This window comes from Amblyraja radiata, chromosome 29, assembly GCF_010909765.2.
Source record: "Amblyraja radiata isolate CabotCenter1 chromosome 29, sAmbRad1.1.pri, whole genome shotgun sequence".
NCBI classification, from domain to species: domain Eukaryota; kingdom Metazoa; phylum Chordata; class Chondrichthyes; order Rajiformes; family Rajidae; genus Amblyraja; species Amblyraja radiata.
Window position 1 is genome coordinate 20,450,162 of NC_045984.1, and position 19,448 is coordinate 20,469,609.

The following is a 19,448-nucleotide window of genomic DNA, read 5'->3' on the forward strand; positions in this document are numbered from 1 at the left end:
TGGATATCTTGGATCTATCTTCACTAAAAAATGATGCCAAGGTGCCAAAAGTGCTCTTAAAATTGATTTCAATGTACTAAATGTATGGTTGATGGGATAGCACCTGGTATTTATTCTCAAGAAAAGAAAGAAATTGAAGATATATCAACTCTAAGTTTTGGATGATTCTAAAAGACAGTAGAAAGGATTGTACTGCACCAGTATTTTAAGAAAGGCACAGTGGCGTAGCAGTAGAGTTGCTGCCTTACAGTGCCGGAGAACTGGACTTGATTTTTTTTATAAACACAAGGGTCTCAATGAGGTTTCTTGGGAGATCAGGATTACATCCTTAGCTTATGAGAGGTCCATTCAGTAGTCTCATAACTGCATAGCAGAATCTGAAACTGGTGGTACGTGCTTCTAAGTATTTGTATCTTTTTGTACATGGTACGGGAATATTCACTGCGCAACAGCTCTCTGCAACACCTGTCAGTTCAATTCACCAGTTCTTTCACCCAGAGGATTGCCATTAATGTCCCTTTCAAATATCTACTTGCATTTTGAAATAAATTATGAAGTACGTTTCTATATCATGAATACTAAGTAGGTTTTTACAGTGTCTAGAGCCTTGATTATTATGAATGAAAGTATCAAAATAATTTTCACCCTTCCTTGTTTTTAGAAGAATTCCAGCTTCTATGTACATATCTACATAATCAAAATCCACTTTACTCCAGGACTATTCTGTTGAAATTGCTTGGCAACCACTCTAGGACTCACAAATCATACCATACATGAATCCAATCAAGCCATACACAAGTATAACAGTTCTTCATACAGTGTATTTACCAGAACTATTACTGGACATTTACTGGAATACGGGCTAAACCAATATTTAACATTCAATAAAACCTCCCTGCATTTGCACTCTGCCTTTATTTAGAAAGCCCAGGATATTTATGAGAAACCATCTTGAATTATCCTTAACGTACAAATATTTGTGCATTAGGTTGCAATCTCTCTATTAATGTGAACCCTTTACAATCACAACCATTATAAAATTATTATCAGTTTCTTTCGACCAAAGCCTATCCACACGTCACATAAATGTCACATGTGCAATTGGTCCATTAAGACCAATGTGGCTCTTTGAAAAGCAATCCAATCACCCTGATTGCCATACATTCTTAAAACCCCTGCAAATTATTTCCCCGCCTTATGTGACTGTCCAATTCCTTTCTGAACAAGTTGAATGTTTCCACCGCCCTTTTAGGTAGCAAATTTCAAATCATGTAGGCATTTAAAAATGTCTCTGACTGGCATGGTGGCACAGCGGTAGAGTAGCTGGCTTTTACAACGCCTTAGACCCAGGTTTGATCCTAACTACAGTTGCTGTCTGTATGGAGATTGTACATTCTCCCCATGATGTCCATGGGTTTCCTCACACTCCGAAGACGTACAGGTTTGTCGGCTAAGTGGGTGTTAAAATTGTAAATAGTCCCTAGTGTGTGTTGGATGGTGTTAGTGTGCGGGGATCGCTTGTTATTGCAGACTCAGTGAGCTGAAGGGCCTGTTTCTATGCTGCATCTCTAAACTAAACTAATCACTGCATAAAAAGGATTTCTTCATATTTCCCTTGTAATTTCTGCCTATCACTTTGAATCTGTATATACTAGTCCTTGAACAATATATGAAAGGGAAAAACTGTCACTGTTCACCTTATCTTTTTGTACACCTTTATCAAGTCTTCTCTTTGCCTTATTTGTTCCAATGATAGCAACCCAACCTCTTCAGTCTAATCTGCAGTAGAAATCTCAAGGATTATTCTGCACCTTTTTTTAGTTCCCTCAATCAGAATAACTGTACTCTGTTCATGGTTCAGTTCTCATTGCGCTCCTTTATCAGCTCAAACTCTTCCAAGTGGCTTTAAAAAAAATCTCTCTCATTATTAATTCTAAATATTTCACCAATGCCACGGTTATAACCGACAGGCTGGAAGTTGCCAGGGAGGTCCTTGCATCACTGTGAACACAAGTGTTACCATTGCCATTTTCCAGTTCTCTGGTACATCCCTCCCCTAATCCAGAGAATGAGCAAATTATAGAAACCCCTTCTGCAATCACCACTCTATGTTTGTTTTAACTCTTATATAGTGTCCTATCTGGATGAGTTGACGTACAAATTTGAAGAATGGCTAATCTTACCAGTGCATCTTATCAATATTCATCTGTTCCATTATTTCTACTACATCTGCAGATATTCTCACAGCATCCACTTTCTTGGTAATTTGAAGTAAACAATAAGAACTCTCTTTTCACATCCATTTCACATGGTGGGAATGTACCTAGATTCCCTGAGTTCTTTAACACATGCCCTTTGTTCAATTAACCTTTACTCTTATACTTTTTTTAAATTTACCATGTCAATTCAATTTTCAGTCCACATAGTAACAGTTTCTCCTTGGGCTTCTCCACAGTTGATTCAATGGCATTATGAACTTCCACCTCTTTCCCAAATATCAGATATCACACAGGAAAAACTCACAGACAGCACTGAAGGTCAGGATTATACCCATGTCAATGTAACTCTGGGGAAGCAGTTCTATTAGCTGCACCATAGGTCTGAAAGTGGATAAATCACCTGGACCAGATGGACTACACCCCATCTTGATCTACTTTTCACCAAATGTCACAAAAGGACATGTTTAGTGATATAGTCAAACAGCACAGAAACAGGCCCTTTGGGCCAATTTGCCCATGCCAACAACGATGCCCTATCTATGCTAGTGCCATTTGCCCGCATTTGCACCATGTCTTCTAAACCTTTCGTATCCATGTACCTGCCCAAATGTCTTTTAATTATTGTTTTGGTACCTGCCTGATCTTTCCCCACTGGCAGCTCATTCCATATACCCAGTGCACTCTAGGTGAAATGGTTGCCCCTCAGGTTCCTATTAAATCTTTTCCCTCACACATTAAACATATGTCCTCTAGTTCTTGATACCCCAACTCTAGGTAAAAGACTGTGTGCATTCACCCTATCTATACCCTTCATGATTTTATACACCTCTTTAAGATCATCCCTACATGCACAATGACTTCTGGCTGCTCATTTCTCCCCCCTCCCTCCAAGAATATTGTGCAATTGCTTTGACGCACCCTGGATCTTGGCACCAGGGAGGCATCATGGGATCTCAATTGCTACCAAAGAATCTCCTGAATGCCCCCTAACTAACTAATGACTACAATGATCTATTTAACTCACAAATGAAATGAAAGAGCTTATGCCTGTTTACAATGAGACTGAGACAATATTCAGGAAAGGGCTGATAGATTCAAGTAATTTTCATACCATAACGATGCTAGACAATGGCCATCTACATCAAGAATTCCAATCACTTACTCTTGATGTTCAGTGGCATTACCATTGAACCTATAAACATCAATATCTTGGCATTCACCATTGACAAGAAAGTCACGGAACCAGACTCATGAATACCATGGTGTGGCGTCGGGAATTTCGCCAGGTTGTCAATCACTCATCTTAGGGTGAACTTGTGTGATTTATTTACAGTTACAAGGAAGTCCAGGTCACCTGGGGGCACTGTGGGTGCATGTGAGGAGGTGCTGGCGATCTGAAGCTGTCCTAGCAGCTCAGGCTTGCTCTCAAAGGAGGAGGTGTGGAGATCTCAAGCTTGTCCTGGCAGTGCAGCTTTGGGCTTGACGAGGAGGCAGTGGTGGTACCAAGCTCATTCAGGTGGCTCAGTCTTTACCTCTGTATATGGGACAAGTCCCTCATTATCTGTGGGCAGATTAGAGGTACTGGCGATCTCAGGCTTGCCACAAACACTCAGTCTTGGCCTAAGCAGAGGCTCTGTCTGTCTAGGGGGTGGGAGATTGCAACCTTCACGTGGTCCACCATGTTTCGACGAATGCAATCAACCTGGCGTGCACAAACAGAAGATCAAACAGAAAAAGCTCTCTTACAACTTTCGGCTGTGCACGCCATACACAAGAAGAAGAAGTATCTGTCTAGGACTTTTCCCAACACCTCATACTGGTGGTCTCGGGTTTGTCTCGGTTGTTCGGTCTTTCTCCAAACCTGCCACCGGGGCACACAGCTAGCAGTGAGGTGCCCCACTTTCTCTCCTTTCCTTCTTCTCTCACTGTTTTTGTTCTCCCCTCTGATTGGATTGCCAGGGTTTATAAGGAATAGGGTGACGAAATTCAGATGGGCCAATCCAATATCAGCAAATTGAACCTAGCTGTTACCTATTTAGCTGTGGCCTCAGCTCAATGGCGCTAAGGTTTGGCCTCTCCTGGTCTGTCTGTCAATGATAGGGATCAGAGCAGCATCCGAGGGAGTGGGCGTTGTCACAATGGGTACAAGAGCAGTTCATACGGTGTATATTCTGTGGTCTGCCTCTTTTCCTGCCAATCCAGACTTTTTCCAAATTCAGGAGTGTCAAGAGTCAAGAGTGTTTTATTGTCATATGTCCCAGATAGAACAATGAAATTCTTACTTGCTGCAGCACAACAGAATATGTAATCATAATAAATAATATAACAAAAACTCAGGAAAAAAAGAACAAACAATAACAGTGCAATAATAATAATAATAATAGTCTATTGTAGTTCAGAGCTTATGGGTTGTAGTGTTTAATAGCCTGATGGCTGTAGGGAAGAAGCTGTTCCTGAACCTGGACGTTACAGTTCTGATGGAATACTCTGCTTGCGTGCTGTTCAGGAAAATGTTCAATACCATCCAGGACCGTGCAACTTTGTTGACTTTCCATCCATCATTCTAAATGTTTACTATCTCAATCACTGGTCCACAGTGGCTGCAGCCTATACCAGCTACAAATACACAGCAGGTACTCTCCTAAATTAATCTGACAGCACCTCCCAAATCTGCAGCCTCCGCCAACACGAGGGGTAAAAGGTACCAGCCTCTGTGGGTTCTCTTCCATGGATTGTGCACCATCCTGATTTGAAAATAATTATCATTCCTTCATAGGCAATGGATCTAAATATATTAAATTTGTAATAAATCTATATAATTCAAACCTATGTTTCTAATTAGTAATTCTGCAACAACAATAAAAAATCAGGAAATAGAGCATCTCCAACCAAAGGTGTCCCAAAAAATGTAGAGAATCCCGATGTGGAAAGTGGTGTGGATACACTGTATCCAAGGATGCAGGAATATAATGGAGGAAGCTTACCTCTGGACATCCGGTGACGCTGTTGCCAGCTGCCTCCGCCCATGGTCTGGGTGTCTTTTTTAATTTTGTTATGTTTAGCGTGTGTCTTTTAGTTTTTTCTTTCAGTATTTTATGTGGGGGATACGGGTAGGGTAGGGGGAAACCGTCCTTCAGTCGCTTCCTGGCGAGGATGCGGCTATTATCCAAGTTACGTACTCGCCCCCCCCCCCCCCCCCCGCGGCCTGTGGACATCAGGAGCCACGGACTCCGGTGGAAGGTGGAAGGTGGGCGATTCAGAGGTCAGGGCCGCTGAGGATGTTCTCCTGTTCGACGTCGGGGTTCCATCGTTCCCGGCGAGAGGGCCTGAAAATCGGGCCGCCCGAATATTGGGGAACATCGGTGAGGAGGCTGACTGGACTTTGGTTCCTTCCTTCACAGTGGGGAACTTTGGTGCCGCTTTGTGTTGTGTACTATTGTGTTCTGTGTTTTTGTGTTTTTTTTTAATTTAATTTTTTTGTATGACTGTAAGGGAAAAATAATTTTGTTGTCTCTTAATTGAAGATAATGACAATAAATTAAATTAAATCAAATCAAATCAAATTACTTGGAATCTACTATGAGTTTGGCATCTTATCAGTTGTTTGGATCGCATTGCTCCAAAAACATTCCAGTTCAGGGCTATTCCCCGTTTTGCCAGATTGCTAGAACTGTGCAATATTGTCAGACCATGTCCCCAAAGTCCGAGAACCTATTTACAAGACCTGCTGGCGGCCAATATCCCCATGTCTGTATTCTGTACCTGCTTCAAAATTTCAGAAATAGTTCAGTGCTCAAAACCCTTTCGACTTCTTTCCTAGAACTCTGATCTTACAGCCACCCAAGTCTATTTGGAACTTAGGCCACTCTCGCAATATTCCCAGAATCTTATTTCCACTGATCCCAGATCTGGCCCAATATTTCAAGAACCCTGTGATCTTTTGTGAAAATGTCTCCATTTTCAGATCCTGATACACTCTACTCAAGCTCCATCCTAGTACTGTAAGATCAAAACTTTTCTTCATATGCTCCCATATCTGACCCAATTTATAAGACAGTGTCTTATTTGCTGATATAAGAAAGGATATTTGCTGATATAAGAATTCAATTAAATCTTCAACTGGATTATTTCAGCACAGAAGGAGCACGCACGTAAATGCATGTTAGACTTGTCTCAGACTTTAATTTGCAGTTCTGAGAAAGTATAGTAGATAGAAACTTTGCTGCGATTGGCAAAAATAAGCAACTGGGAAAATGCAGACAAATTAGTAACATTTGCACATATGCAATGCATTTATTTTTTTACACCAAGCCAATGAACTCAGAATATTAAAAAAACTTATGACTGGTAGCCAATAAAAGGCGTAAAAAACTTAACCCAATAACTGAACCTGTTCTTTCACGTTTTCCATTTGGTTCTTCCAGTTTTAATTAACTGTTTGTTTAATCTATTTTGTACTGAGACTCTTTTTACCTTCTGAAAAAAAACCCCATACAGGGCTGATAGGAGATTAATTTTGTGCTAAAGGTGAGGGTTTCCATGCTGAAATGGAACATTTTTGTTCACTCTTTGTATTCAATGCAGGGATTGCAAACATTAATACAATATTACCCTCATAAATAACCTATATAGGCAACAATAATAAATCAATTTCCTACATTTGCATTTTTGGTCAATTCTAAGTGAACTTTTAGCAGCTGACTCTTTAATTTTATTTAAGGTTTTTCAATAGCAGTGAGAAGATTCTCTTCCTTCTTCCAGTATTGCTTTTCATAATGAAGGGAAAGTGGCTAGACTTACTTTTAGAGATAGTTGTCAACTTGCACATTAATTAATTTTCATCCTGTATAACTGAATGACATGCAGCTCACCGCGTACAAGCTTCAATGGCTTCATTAGCTGTATAGAAGGTCCTATGGTTCCGTCTAATTTCCAGCATGAGTTCTATTAGCACATTGTTACTTTCATGGAATTAAGCTGATCACTTAGATGAATTTACTATTCTGCTTTTGTGCTGCAGAAGCATCAACTCATTCTTAGATTTTCCTGGTGCTGTTTATGACACAGCATTACGCTCTTCTGAATGGTAGAATAGGGGATATGCCAAACAAAACTATAGTGTGCCTCCAATGTAAAGATACTCTAATATTTAAAAGTATAGTCCATAAACAGATCTTGAAAACAATCTTTCTCATCTGCTGCAATAATATGTTCCCTTACATTACATTTCCCTTAATGTGAAGATGTATGGAATCTAAAGGTCAGCTGGCTCGTTGGATACAAAACCGACTTGGTGAGAGTGGAGGTGGAAAGATGTTTTCGTGAATTGGAAGTCTGTGGCCAGTGTACTGAGGGATAGGTGCTGGGGCTTTTGCTGCTTGTAATATATAATGACCTGAATATGAATGTACAAGGTATGATTAGTAAGTTTGTAGCTGACATGAAAGTTGGTGGTATTGCATATAGGTTGCTTCAAGCTGTATCTGGAAACAGAATAGTTGGAAAGTTGGGTAAACATTTTTCAGATGGCATTTAGTCCCAACAAGTGCGAGGAAATATATTGTGGGGAGACAAATAGGGATAGGCCATATACCGTAATTAGTAGAATGTTAAGGAATGTTGATGAACAGAGACCTAGGGGTCCAATTCCATAACCCCATAACAGAGAGATTGATAGATAGATAGATAGATAGATAGATAGATAGATAGATAGATAGATAGATAGATAGATAGATAGATAGATAGATAGATAGATAGATAGATAGATAGATAGATAGATAGATAGATAGATAGATAGATAGATAGATAGATAGATAGATAGATAGATAGATAGATAGATAGATAGATAGATAGATAGATAGATGTGGCGAAGAAGGCATATGGTATGCTTGCCTTCATAGGCATAAAATAAAAGAGATGAGACTTGATATCACAACTTTACACTGAGTACATTTGGAGTTTTGTGTGCTGTTCTGCCCAGCTATAGGAAGGATGTGTTTGCACTGGAGAGAGTACAGAGGAGATTCTCTAGAATGTTGCCTGAATTGGAGGAGTTTCATTATGGGGAGAGATTGGATAGGTTGGTCTTGTTTCTGTTGGAGTGAAGAAGACTAAGGGGTGATAGTCGCTAAGTACTGGGGTAACTCAGTGGGTCAGGTCTGGAGAAACAGAATGGTGACGTTTTGGGTCAGGACCCTTCTCCAGATTGAAAGTAGGGGGTGGGGAGGGTGGGCGTGTAGAGCTGGATGCGAGAAAAGATCAGGACCAATCAGGGCCGACCACAAATGACCGCAGGTGTTTGGTAAGCCTATTGATGGCTAGGGAAGGTTTGATCCCAAGAGGAAAACAATGTGGAGAACTGGGGAACTGGTAAAACGACTAGCGTGGAGGAAGGGACATAAAGGGGAGGAGGGAGGGGAGTAAGTGGATGCTACTTAAAATTAAAGAATTCAATGTTTATACCACTGGGTTGTTAGCTCCCCAAATGAAATATAAGGTGCTATCGCCTCCAATTTACATGTGGCCTCACTCTGGGGATGGAGGAGGCACAGAACAGAAAGGTCAGTATGGGAATGGGAAGGGAAATTGAAATGGTTGGCAACTGGGAGATCCTGTCGGCCTATGTGGACCGAGTGTAAGTGTTCAGCAAAACGGTTGCTGAGACTACAATTGGTCTTGCCGATGAACAGGAGCCCACAACTATTTTCTATGTCAACGGGAACACTGGACGCAGTAGATGAGGTTAGAGGAGGTACATGTGAACCATGGTCTAACCAGAAAGGACTGTCAGGAAACATGGATGCAGTCGAGGGAGGAGGAATATGGACAGGTGTTGCTTCTTCTGCAGTTTCAGGGAATAGCACCTGAGGAGGTGGTGGTTTGGGTGGGAAAGATGAATGAACCAAGGAATTATGGAAGGAGTAGTCTCTGTGGAAAATGGAAAGGGAAGGAGATGGGGATATGTGATTAGTGGCGGGATCCCTCAGGAGGTGACGGAAATGATGGAGGATAATGTGTTGGATACGGCTGATGGGGTGAAACTCTGTCCATGTTAAGTTTGTGGGGAGGGGGAGCGAGAGCAGAACTACGGGACACAAAGGAGACACTAAGAGGTGACCTGATTGAGATATGTGAAATTATGAGGCTTAGATAGGATAGTCAGAATCATCTCCTGTGGTAGAGTATCAAATACAAAAGAGTAACGGCTTAATGTGAAGAGATGGTGTTTGCAAGGAAATCTGAAGGGCAGAGAATAATGGATATATGCAACGTGTTACCACAGGAGGTGGAGGTATTAGACACAATCACTTCAAACTTTGGACGTGTATTTGAATTGGCAAGGCATAGAAGATACAGACCTAATATGAACAAATTAGATTAGTGCAGATGGACAAAAAGATCAATTTAGTGGGTCGACGGGCTTTCTGAATTATACTGTATGACATTGCCATATACTGTAGGTCAAGCAAATAAAATATTCTCTGTTGTTGAGCAGACCTGATGGTTAGCACTATATTTTAAATTGAAAGTCTTCATGCTGTTTTCCCACCTCTCCAACAGCTTTTCATAGATTCAATAAGACTTATATGACCTTTCAGCTCATGCAATCTTTATCAAATACAGCTTGAAGATAACAGTACAGCACTGATTCCCATACAATGATTAACAAATGGGACTGCTGATGATGAAACACAATATTTCCTAAATAAATCAAAACTAATATTCTGAACATGCAAAGATTTTTTTCAGAAAAATAAAAGTGTAGTGTCCTTTTTGCTATAGGCATTTAACTAAATTAAATAGGCATTTAACAGGCAGGAATTACTTCTGTGAGTGTTTTTTTCTTTATTTTTTAATGAAATGTGGTTATTTTACAGAGAGGACATACCTGGTGAGAAGTACAGCATTATCATGGTGAGGAATTCCGTTGTCAGGGATGGCATTTCCATTACCGTTGTGGGAAAGAATAGATTTCTGCCACTTACAAAAACTATCTAGTGATTTACCAGCATGATGATTTATTTCCAAGTTTGGCTAAAATATAAATAAGGGTAATATTAATAAACATTGAAGTCTCAAACAACTGTTAAATTCAAAATGCAGGTTTTTACAGCAATAATACACTATTTTATTGAGTCAAGAAAGAGTGAGAATTTATTTTCTTTTATCTAAAAGCTTAAAGACCTGAACTCAATTGTATTTTTAAATCTGGTAATGCACAATGAGGGTGTTATCAGAGAGATTAGAAGACCAATTAAAGACCTTTCAATAGACAATAGACAATAGGTGCAGGAGTAGGCCATTCGGCCCTTCGAGCCATTCACTGTGATCATGGCTTCCACACTCAGTACCCCATTCCTGCCTTCTCCCCATATCCCCTGACTCCACTATCTTTAAGAGCTCTATCTAACTCTCTCTTGAAAGCATCCAGAGAATCGGCCTCCACTGCATTCTAAGACAGAATTCCACAGATTCACAACATTCTGGGTGAAAAAGTTTTTCCTCATCTCTGTTCTAAATGGCCTACCTCTTATTCTTAAACTGTGGCCCCTGGTTCTGGACTCCCCCAACATCGGGAACATGTTTCCTGCCTCTAGCGTGTCCAATGCATTAATAATCTTATATGTTTCAATAAGATCGCTCCTCATCCTTCTAAATTCCAGTGTATAACAAGCCCAGTCACTCCATTCTTTCAACATGCAGTATGACAGTCCCGCCATCCCGGGAATTAACCTCGGGAACCTACGCTGCACTCCCTCAATAGCAAGAATGTCTTTCCTCAAATTTGGAGACCAAAACTGCACACAATATTCCAGGTGTGGTCTCACCAGGGCCCTGTACAACTGCAGAAGGACCTCTTTGTTCCTATAATCAACCCCTCTTTTTATGAAGGCTTTCTTCACTGCCTGCGGTACCTGCATGTTTACTTTCAGTGACTGATGTACAAGGCCACCCAGATCTCATTGTACTTCCCCTTTTCCTAACGGCACCATTCAGATAATGAGCTGCCTTCCTGTTTTTGCCACCAAAGTGGATAACCTCACACTTATCCACATTAAACTGCATCTGCTATGCATCTGCCCACTCAACCAACTTGTCCAAGTCACCCTACAGCTTTGAAAAAAACAGCTTACTGGATTTCTATTAACTATGTTCAAAGCTGCAGCAGTTCATCCATATCACATGTCCTCCTCAACTTACGAATGCATGACTTCGTAATGTACTAGAACAGCCCACACTTATAAACAAGCATTTGGGAGACTGAGGGTATGGATTTTCCAACTGCTGTGATGTTGCAGGAATCCTCTACAGTGTGGGGAAACTCAGTTCACAGCCCCATTTCTGACCTGCAATCTGTTTGCAGGAATGGAATCCTGCTGTAACCTGAGGATTATCTGCATATTGTTTGCTGTCAAAGAAGGCTTCTTAAGATAATAGTGCAAAACCATAAATATGTTCAGATTATTTATAAAATGGCTTTATGGCAAGTCCAAATCTATGGGATGCCAAGTCCAAATCAATGGGATTATCTTCATTATTAAAATAATATTCATACTCCACATAAGATATGAATGAAACTACTTTTCACTTCCAGACTAGTAATTGTTGTTGGAGGGCAACGTTTGCCATTGTATTCTCCTTTCAACTCATGAAAACATCAAACTCTACCAAGATAAATAAAAATGATGCAGACTCCTTGGGTCCACTAAAGGTGACTTCTAAAACTAAAACAAAGTTATTGAAGAAATCTTCCAGAGTAAGAAAAATAGAAACATGTGGGAGTTAAGGATTGAATCCCAGAAGCATGGTGCTTATGCAGGCAAAATCAGCCTTGCGATGACAAAGGGACACATTTTAAGGAATACAAATTGATTTAGCTGATAGTATACAGCAGTCAGTTGGAGAATATTAAGAAGATGGGGATAGGTAATATCATGGAGGTTGAGAAGTTAGTAGTTTAGTTTAGAGATACAGCGTGGAGGCAGGCCCTTCGGCCCACTGAGTCCATGCCGATCAGTCATCATCTGTACGCTAGTACTATCCTACTCACCAGGAACAATTTACATAAGTCTAATAACCTACAAACCCACAAGAATGTGGGAGGAAACTAGAGCACCCGGAGAAAACCTACGCGGATACTGGGGGTTCACGACTGGGTGGAGGTGGAGTAGACGCTTTCTTTTGTGAAACAAACTGTATAGTGGTGTTTACTGTTTAATAATAACGGATCGTTGATTTAAAACAGATGAGGATTTTTCCACCCTTGGGTAGTTAAGCGTACCATCTCAACTCCACCTTGTCTACCTCCCTTAACACTATGGCCCCCCTCAAAACAAGAACCGTAACTTTCAACACATCTTCACCCTGGTACACACCTGCACTTCGTAAACTGAAACAGACTGGTCGACGACTTGAACGACTCACAAAGAAATCATCTCTCACAGTCCACCTTGAAGCTTACAAACTCCACCTCACTGATTACAAAGATGCCCTCATTGCTGCAAAATCTGCCTACCTCTCCTCCATACTCACTGATCCCTGCCTAAACCACAGAACCCTCTTCTCCACAGTGGGCAACCGCCTCAAGCCTCGAGCAAACACTCTCCCTACCTCTACTCCGGATCTCTGCAACTCATTCCTCCACTTTTTCGCTGATAAAATCAGCACCATCTATCAATCTTTATCCCCTGTACCCGACTCCCCAGCATCTACTCCGCCACCTACCAAGGCCCCTCCTTTCAACCTCCACTGACCTCCTTACCCCTCCTCCACTGCTTCCTCTCCCAGTTTGACCTGGTCACCCCTATTGAAATCTCCAAACTCATCAGCTCCTCCAAACCCACTACCTGCTCCCTCGACCCTCTCCCCACTCCCCTGCTGAAGTCCTGCCTCCCCGTTCTGTGCTCCTACCTCACTAATCTCTTCAACTCCTCATTGTCCCAAGGAATTGTCCCCTCCGCTTTCAAAACTGCTGCTGTCACACCAATCTTAAAGAAACCTGGTCTTGATCCCTCCTCTCTCATTAACTACCGCCCAATCTCAAACCTCCCCTTTCTTTCAAAAACCCTGGAGCGTATCGTTGCGTCGCAACTTCATTCCCACCTCCTTGCGTATAACCTACTTGAACCCCTCCAATCTGGCTTTCGCCCCCTCCATAGCACAGAAACTGCTCTCCTCAAAGTCCTCAACGACCTCCTCACCTCTGCTGACACTGGTTCCCTCAACATCCTCATCCTCCTCGACCTGAGCGCAGCCTTCGATACAGTGAACCACAACATCCTGCTCACCAGACTCAAAGACCTCGGCATTGAAGGCTCTGCACTCAGCTGGCTCCGTTCCTACCTTTCCAACAGATCCCACTTCATCTCTCTCCACAACCACACCTCTGCTACAGCCACAGTCACTCAAGGCGTTCCCTAAGGCTCCGTACTCGGCCCCCTCCTCTTCATCATCTACATCCTCCCCCTTGGTCAGATACTCCGCCACTTCAACCTGGACTTCCACTGTTACGCCGATGACACCCAGATCTACCTCGGCACCAAATCCCCCCACAACCCCCCCATCTCCCATATCAACTCCTGTTTGTCAACTATAAAAACCTGGATGCAACATAACTTCCTCAAACTCAACAGCGATAAGACAGAATTCCTCCTCATAGGCTCCAAAGCCACACTCAGCAAAATCAATAACCCCACTCTCACCATCGACGGCACCACTGTCTCCCCATCTCCCAAGGCCCGCAACCTTGGCATGATCTTTGATTCCACCCTCTCCCTTGAGCCTCACATCCGCCATGTCATTAAAACCTCCTTCTTTCATCTCCGCAACATCGCCAAACTCAGACCCTCTCTCACACCTCCCGCTGCTGAAAGACTCATCCATGCCTTCGTCTCCTCCCGACTGGACTATTGCAACTCACTTCTCCTTGGCATCAGCTCCACCTACATCAACCGACTCCAACTGGTCCAGAACGCAGCCGCCCGACTCATCACCCACACCAAATCCTGGCATCACATCACTCCAGTCCTCAAACAACTTCACTGGCTTCCCATCTCCCACCGGATCACCTACAAAATCCTGATCCTCACCTACAAAGCCCTCCACAATCTGGCCCCCCCATATCTCACTGACCTCCTCTCCCCCTACCAACCCTCACGGTCCCTCAGATCCACATCAGCTGGTCTCCTCTCCATCCACAAGTCCAACCTCCGCAGTTTTGGGGACAGAGCCTTCTCCAGGGCAGCTCCCAGGCTCTGGAACTCCCTCCCCCAACTGATCCGCAATTCCGTGTCCCTCACCATCGTCCAGTCCCGCCTCAAGACCCATCTCTTCACCTCTGCCTATCCTTAGCCCCACGTCCCCCTCCCTTTTCATCTGTGCATTAATTGCCTCATATTGTGTTTTGAATTGTATTCTGTCTTTACTTTGTGTACTAGTCATGTCTCTACTATTTATTTCATTCCCCTTACATGTTTTTCCTCTACCTGCTAAATTTTTGTAAGGTGTCCTTGAGACTCTTGAAAGGCGCCCATAAATAACATTTATTATTATTATTATTATTATTATTCTTACTTGTAACTCTTGCTCAAAAGGCAGTGGAAATTAAGCTTTTGCATATATTTAAGGATAAAGTAGATTTCTGATAAGGAAAGGGGTAAAAGGTATTGGGGAAAGTAGAGCTGAATTAGATCAGCCAGAAGGATGGAACAGGCTTAAGGGGCTGATTGGCCTGTTTTTTATGTTCTTCTGAGGCACAGGGAATTTAGTTAATGAAGTCATTGTGACATATGAGTAAGATTAATGAGGATTTGGAGAACTGTATGAGCTCAGTTTTTTAGAATATGAAATCGAGTGCTACCATATGCGTTGGAATCGTTTTTCAGAAGAATCAGAAAGGAGTCACACAAATTATTCTTACCTGGTCATCAGTAAGTAAGATGAGTCGAGTTACAACCATATTTACAATGTTTCCTATACTCGAGTCTTGCAAAAGTTTGGCAACCTGACCTCCAGAAAACAAAACAAAACACAGACTGTCTTAAAAATGAATATAGTATGAAAAGATCACAATTGATATGAGCATTGAATTATTTGTAAATGATTATTTGACATGCTGTACTATAATTGGATTGTCTGACTAGAAATGACATTCCATACAATTTACAAAGAGAACAAGCTGAAGGTTGAATATCAAAAAATTGGCAAATTATGGAAATCTTAAATAACTACCAATTGATTATGCATTTTCTTGCATTCTTTCAGTCCAAAAAAATATACTATTTTAATTATGGGAAATTACGAACCAAAGAAATAGGGTTTTTCAAATTCCCTGGCCAAATAATTTAATCTAAGTACATAAATTGCTTGCTGACTGAGAATCTCTAGCCATCCCCAGAAAACTGATCAAACATATTCAACATCATTTTAGTCCTTACATTTCTTTTAATACCTTAACATAATGGCCAAATGTACAGTAAAGCAATAAACTGTAAATTAAATCAGAATCATTATACCAGTGCATACACATACAGAAAATTTCAGTACAGCACATAATGTTTTATGAATTGTATGAAAACAAAGGAATATAAATGAAGAAATATAGAAAGAAATACGTGCATTAGTAGGAATTTAACAAGTGACAGGCCTTAGTCATAAACACAAACTGATATAACTGAATGTTCATATACACCAAAATAATGAAGAGTTTGAGCAGATGAGGTAAATAAGCATTGGATGAACTGTACAAGTCTCAAATAAATTAGAGAAAATGAAAATCTTTTACATCAGAGAGTGGATACATGAAAGAAGTTTACATTAAGGAAATTGACTTAACATCAATTGTTACCCTTAAAGAGTAGCTGGTTCAATATTTAGAAAGGAAGACTTACATTTCACGACCTCAGGACATCCCAAAATACTTTACAGCGAATGAAGTGTTGTCATTGTTGTAAACGCAGCAGTCAATTTGGGCATAGCAAGTTCCCCAAAGAGCAATGTGATAATGACCAGAAAATCTGCTTTTGTAATGTTGATTGAGGGATAAATATTTGTCAGGAAACTGGGGAAATCTCCCCTGCTCTTCTTCGAAATAGTGCCATTGGGTCTTTTACGTCCACCTGAGAGAGCAGATGGGGCCTCAGTTTAACGTTTCATCTGAAGGATGGCATTTCTGACTGCAATGGAATGTCAGCCTAGACTTTAGTATTCATGTCTCTGGAGTGGGACATAGACCCACAGCCATCTATCTCGGGGTAAGTTTGAATTCAATACTAATTGCTATTATTTTCCTAAGGCAAGGAAATAAACTTAGATGTCCTTGGGAGCTGACAAAGGAATGGAATAATCGTGCATCAACTCTAATTCATGTAAACCTCATTATAGACTTTATCAGCCCTTCAGTAGAACACTATAAAAATGGAGTATGGCTGGCAAAACCTCCATCTTGTAAAAAAAAAAGTAGCAAATGCAAACTCCGTGTTAACACCACTTTCTGTTTTCCATTGGTCTCTTTGGACCTGTAGTGCAACTGGAAATTATTTGGGCCTATATAGTAATTACATGCTAAAAGTATTCCCACAATGCATGTTTTATTTCAAACCTCTCGAAATGTACAGGCATATGATAGTTGAAAAAACAAATTAATTTAAACACCTAGATATACTACAGTAATAAAACAATGGATTTTATGAGCATTTCCCATATAAAAAAACTTACACTGAACTGGACTTTTGAGCAAAGGGAATAGCAAAATGAGATTATCATGATGATTTAAACAATTTCTCCTGGACATGGGATAGCAGTCCCAGCCTATTGGTCATATAAATAATTATTACCATGCCATGCAGTTGTGAAAAATTCAGAGTTTTAATGTTCATTAATGCTGTCCCATTGAGTGGTCTTTGTACACGGTATACTGTGGAAAATATCAATACAATGGCCAGATCTGGGGATGGTAGGAGTTCAAAGGAGAGAATATGGGCAATAGGAGAGGTGGCAGGTAAGGGGACAAATCGTATGGGCTCCAGTACCATTAAAACATTATTGATTGTACTGAATGTGCCAATAATAGACACAGAACAACCTAAGCCAATTTCCTGGGCAACAGATATGAAGAGTAATGTCAGGGAATTCTATCATTCCGTATGCATCTGACAACAAAATCATATCAATGCTGCAAATATATCTCGCAACCAGATGTGCCTGATCAATCTTTTAAGGAGACCTGATTTATCTTGAAAAACCATGAAATTATGTAACACTCCATAAACAACGAATTTTCATATATGTAATGCTGAAAAGTAATAGGATAATAACCTTCCACTTAACAATTAATTTCAAACTTAAAATTTACATTTTGCCCCTTCATATCCTTCAAAACTAATTGCCTTACTTGAAAGAGTTTCTGCCAAATTAATGAAGTAGGCTAGAGAAAGGAGAAAATAATCATTTAATTGCTGGCTAGAATGTCAAAGTATCCTGATTCGGGAAAGTTTTTTTTAGGTTTTGTAATAGTTCTAAAAACTGAAAGCAGTAGGCCAGGGAATTATGGCTCAGCTATCCCAACATCTGTTCTTGGGATATTTATTCGTGAATTCACCAGCAGAAGTATTGGACCTTTAGAATAGAATGAGAAATTTCAAGTGAACAGCTACCATCAAGTTCAGAACTTCAGTGTTCCTGCATACATTTGGTGAAAGACCAACTTTACTGCATTTCACAATAAAAACTGGCATGGATGAACAATCCATTTTTTTCCCAATATTTAGTAGATTTAGTGTTGTAACTTTACTGATAAAAACAATATATCTTCCAATTTGGTCATACATTTAATGTACGAGGAAAAACTGGGTTGAGAAACATACTGAACAAATTTTATTTTAATTGCGGCATTGGAACACTTAAGAAAGATAATGTTTGATCACAAAGTTTTAGTGCACTGACCTTGCTGTATTTACCATTGTCAAGAGGAACTTTAAAATTAATTATTTCACTAACCGCAACAGCACCATCCCAGTTGCTCCATCAAAACTGATGCTGAGCAAAAATGGTCAAACAAATTCACAACTAGGAAAGAACTTTAAAAGCAAGTCACCTATGCTACTTCTAAGAATTTCATTCGAGACGGCTATGAGATATATATAAGATTTTGCCACTTAACTATGCATTGAGAACAAGGGAAATGTCTCTTGTAAAAGAAAAAAGGGGAAACATTTTGAATAGAGTGAAGTAGAAAAGAATTGGATGGAGTAAATGCATTACACTGTGAAATAATGAAATACACTTACAATATTCATAACAGAAAGAATATACTGCTCAATGTCTCTCCGTCCATGGTATCCAACCATCATCTTATCTGCTACTACTAGAGTCTCTACATAATGTTCTTGACTGACAGATCTTTTCAACTGCAGTTGATTTCGCAGAGTCTTATTAGGTGAAAGGGTAATTGATGAAGTTTGTAAATTCCTCAGCCATGAAGATCTTCCTTTGCCTGGCTTCTCATCTGGAAGAGAACCAGTGAAAGCATTCAAAATTATACCTTGTGTGAACAAGCATTATGCTGAGCAAGGGTGGGAATAATTTTAACGTTGTACATTATAGCTGCAATCAGATCAATTGCATCTCTCATCTGAACACCCAACTATATTCTTAACACCAAAAAGATTTTAATAAGGCTTTTGACAAGGTTCCGCATGGGAGGCTGCTCTGGAAGGTTAGATCCCATGGGGTTCAAGGAGAGATAGAAAATTGGCTTCATGGAAGGAAGCAGAGGTTGATGGTGGAAGGTCAACAGTCATTCAACAATCTCTGACCTTCATTCATCTCCTCCCTTACTTAATTTCCTTAATCCCCTCTCTATCAACCGTCAAATTATTAATCACCCAAAATTCACCCAAATGCATGCAACCTCTGTACGAATTTGTCAGTGAGAACTATGTGCAAACATGTCATTTTTCAATTTGAAGCCTCAAAGGCTTCAAATTGGCTGTTCCCACCAAAAGTTTGAGATCTGAGTTTTTTTTAAGTGTTTCTTTTCCACAAACAAATACTTATGAACATGAGCATGGTCGTAGTTCATCCAGGAATATTACCTCATTACATTTTTTCCATAAGTAATGCAAAAAAAAAATGTTAATTACATGATATCTTCTAAATTAATTTCAAATACTATCAAAATTGGTAAAAGTAAAAGTAATGGAAAAGTCCATCACCGCAACATGCAAATCA

The 19,448-nt window shown here is 40.4% G+C and overlaps 1 protein-coding gene across 2 annotated transcripts in view; it reads right to left on the reverse strand.

Moving 5' to 3' along the window:
• Positions 1–19,448, reverse strand: part of LOC116989442 (A disintegrin and metalloproteinase with thrombospondin motifs 6-like) — a 190,426-nt gene that overhangs the window by 113,620 nt on the left and 57,358 nt on the right. For both annotated transcript variants that reach the window (XM_033046821.1, XM_033046822.1), the window contains 3 exons: positions 18,506–18,723; positions 15,139–15,222; positions 10,108–10,253 (listed from right to left, as the gene is read on the reverse strand). In XM_033046821.1, coding sequence (XP_032902712.1) covers positions 10,108–10,253; positions 15,139–15,222; positions 18,506–18,723 — 448 coding nt within the window. The remainder of the gene's footprint in view (positions 1–10,107; positions 10,254–15,138; positions 15,223–18,505; positions 18,724–19,448) is intronic.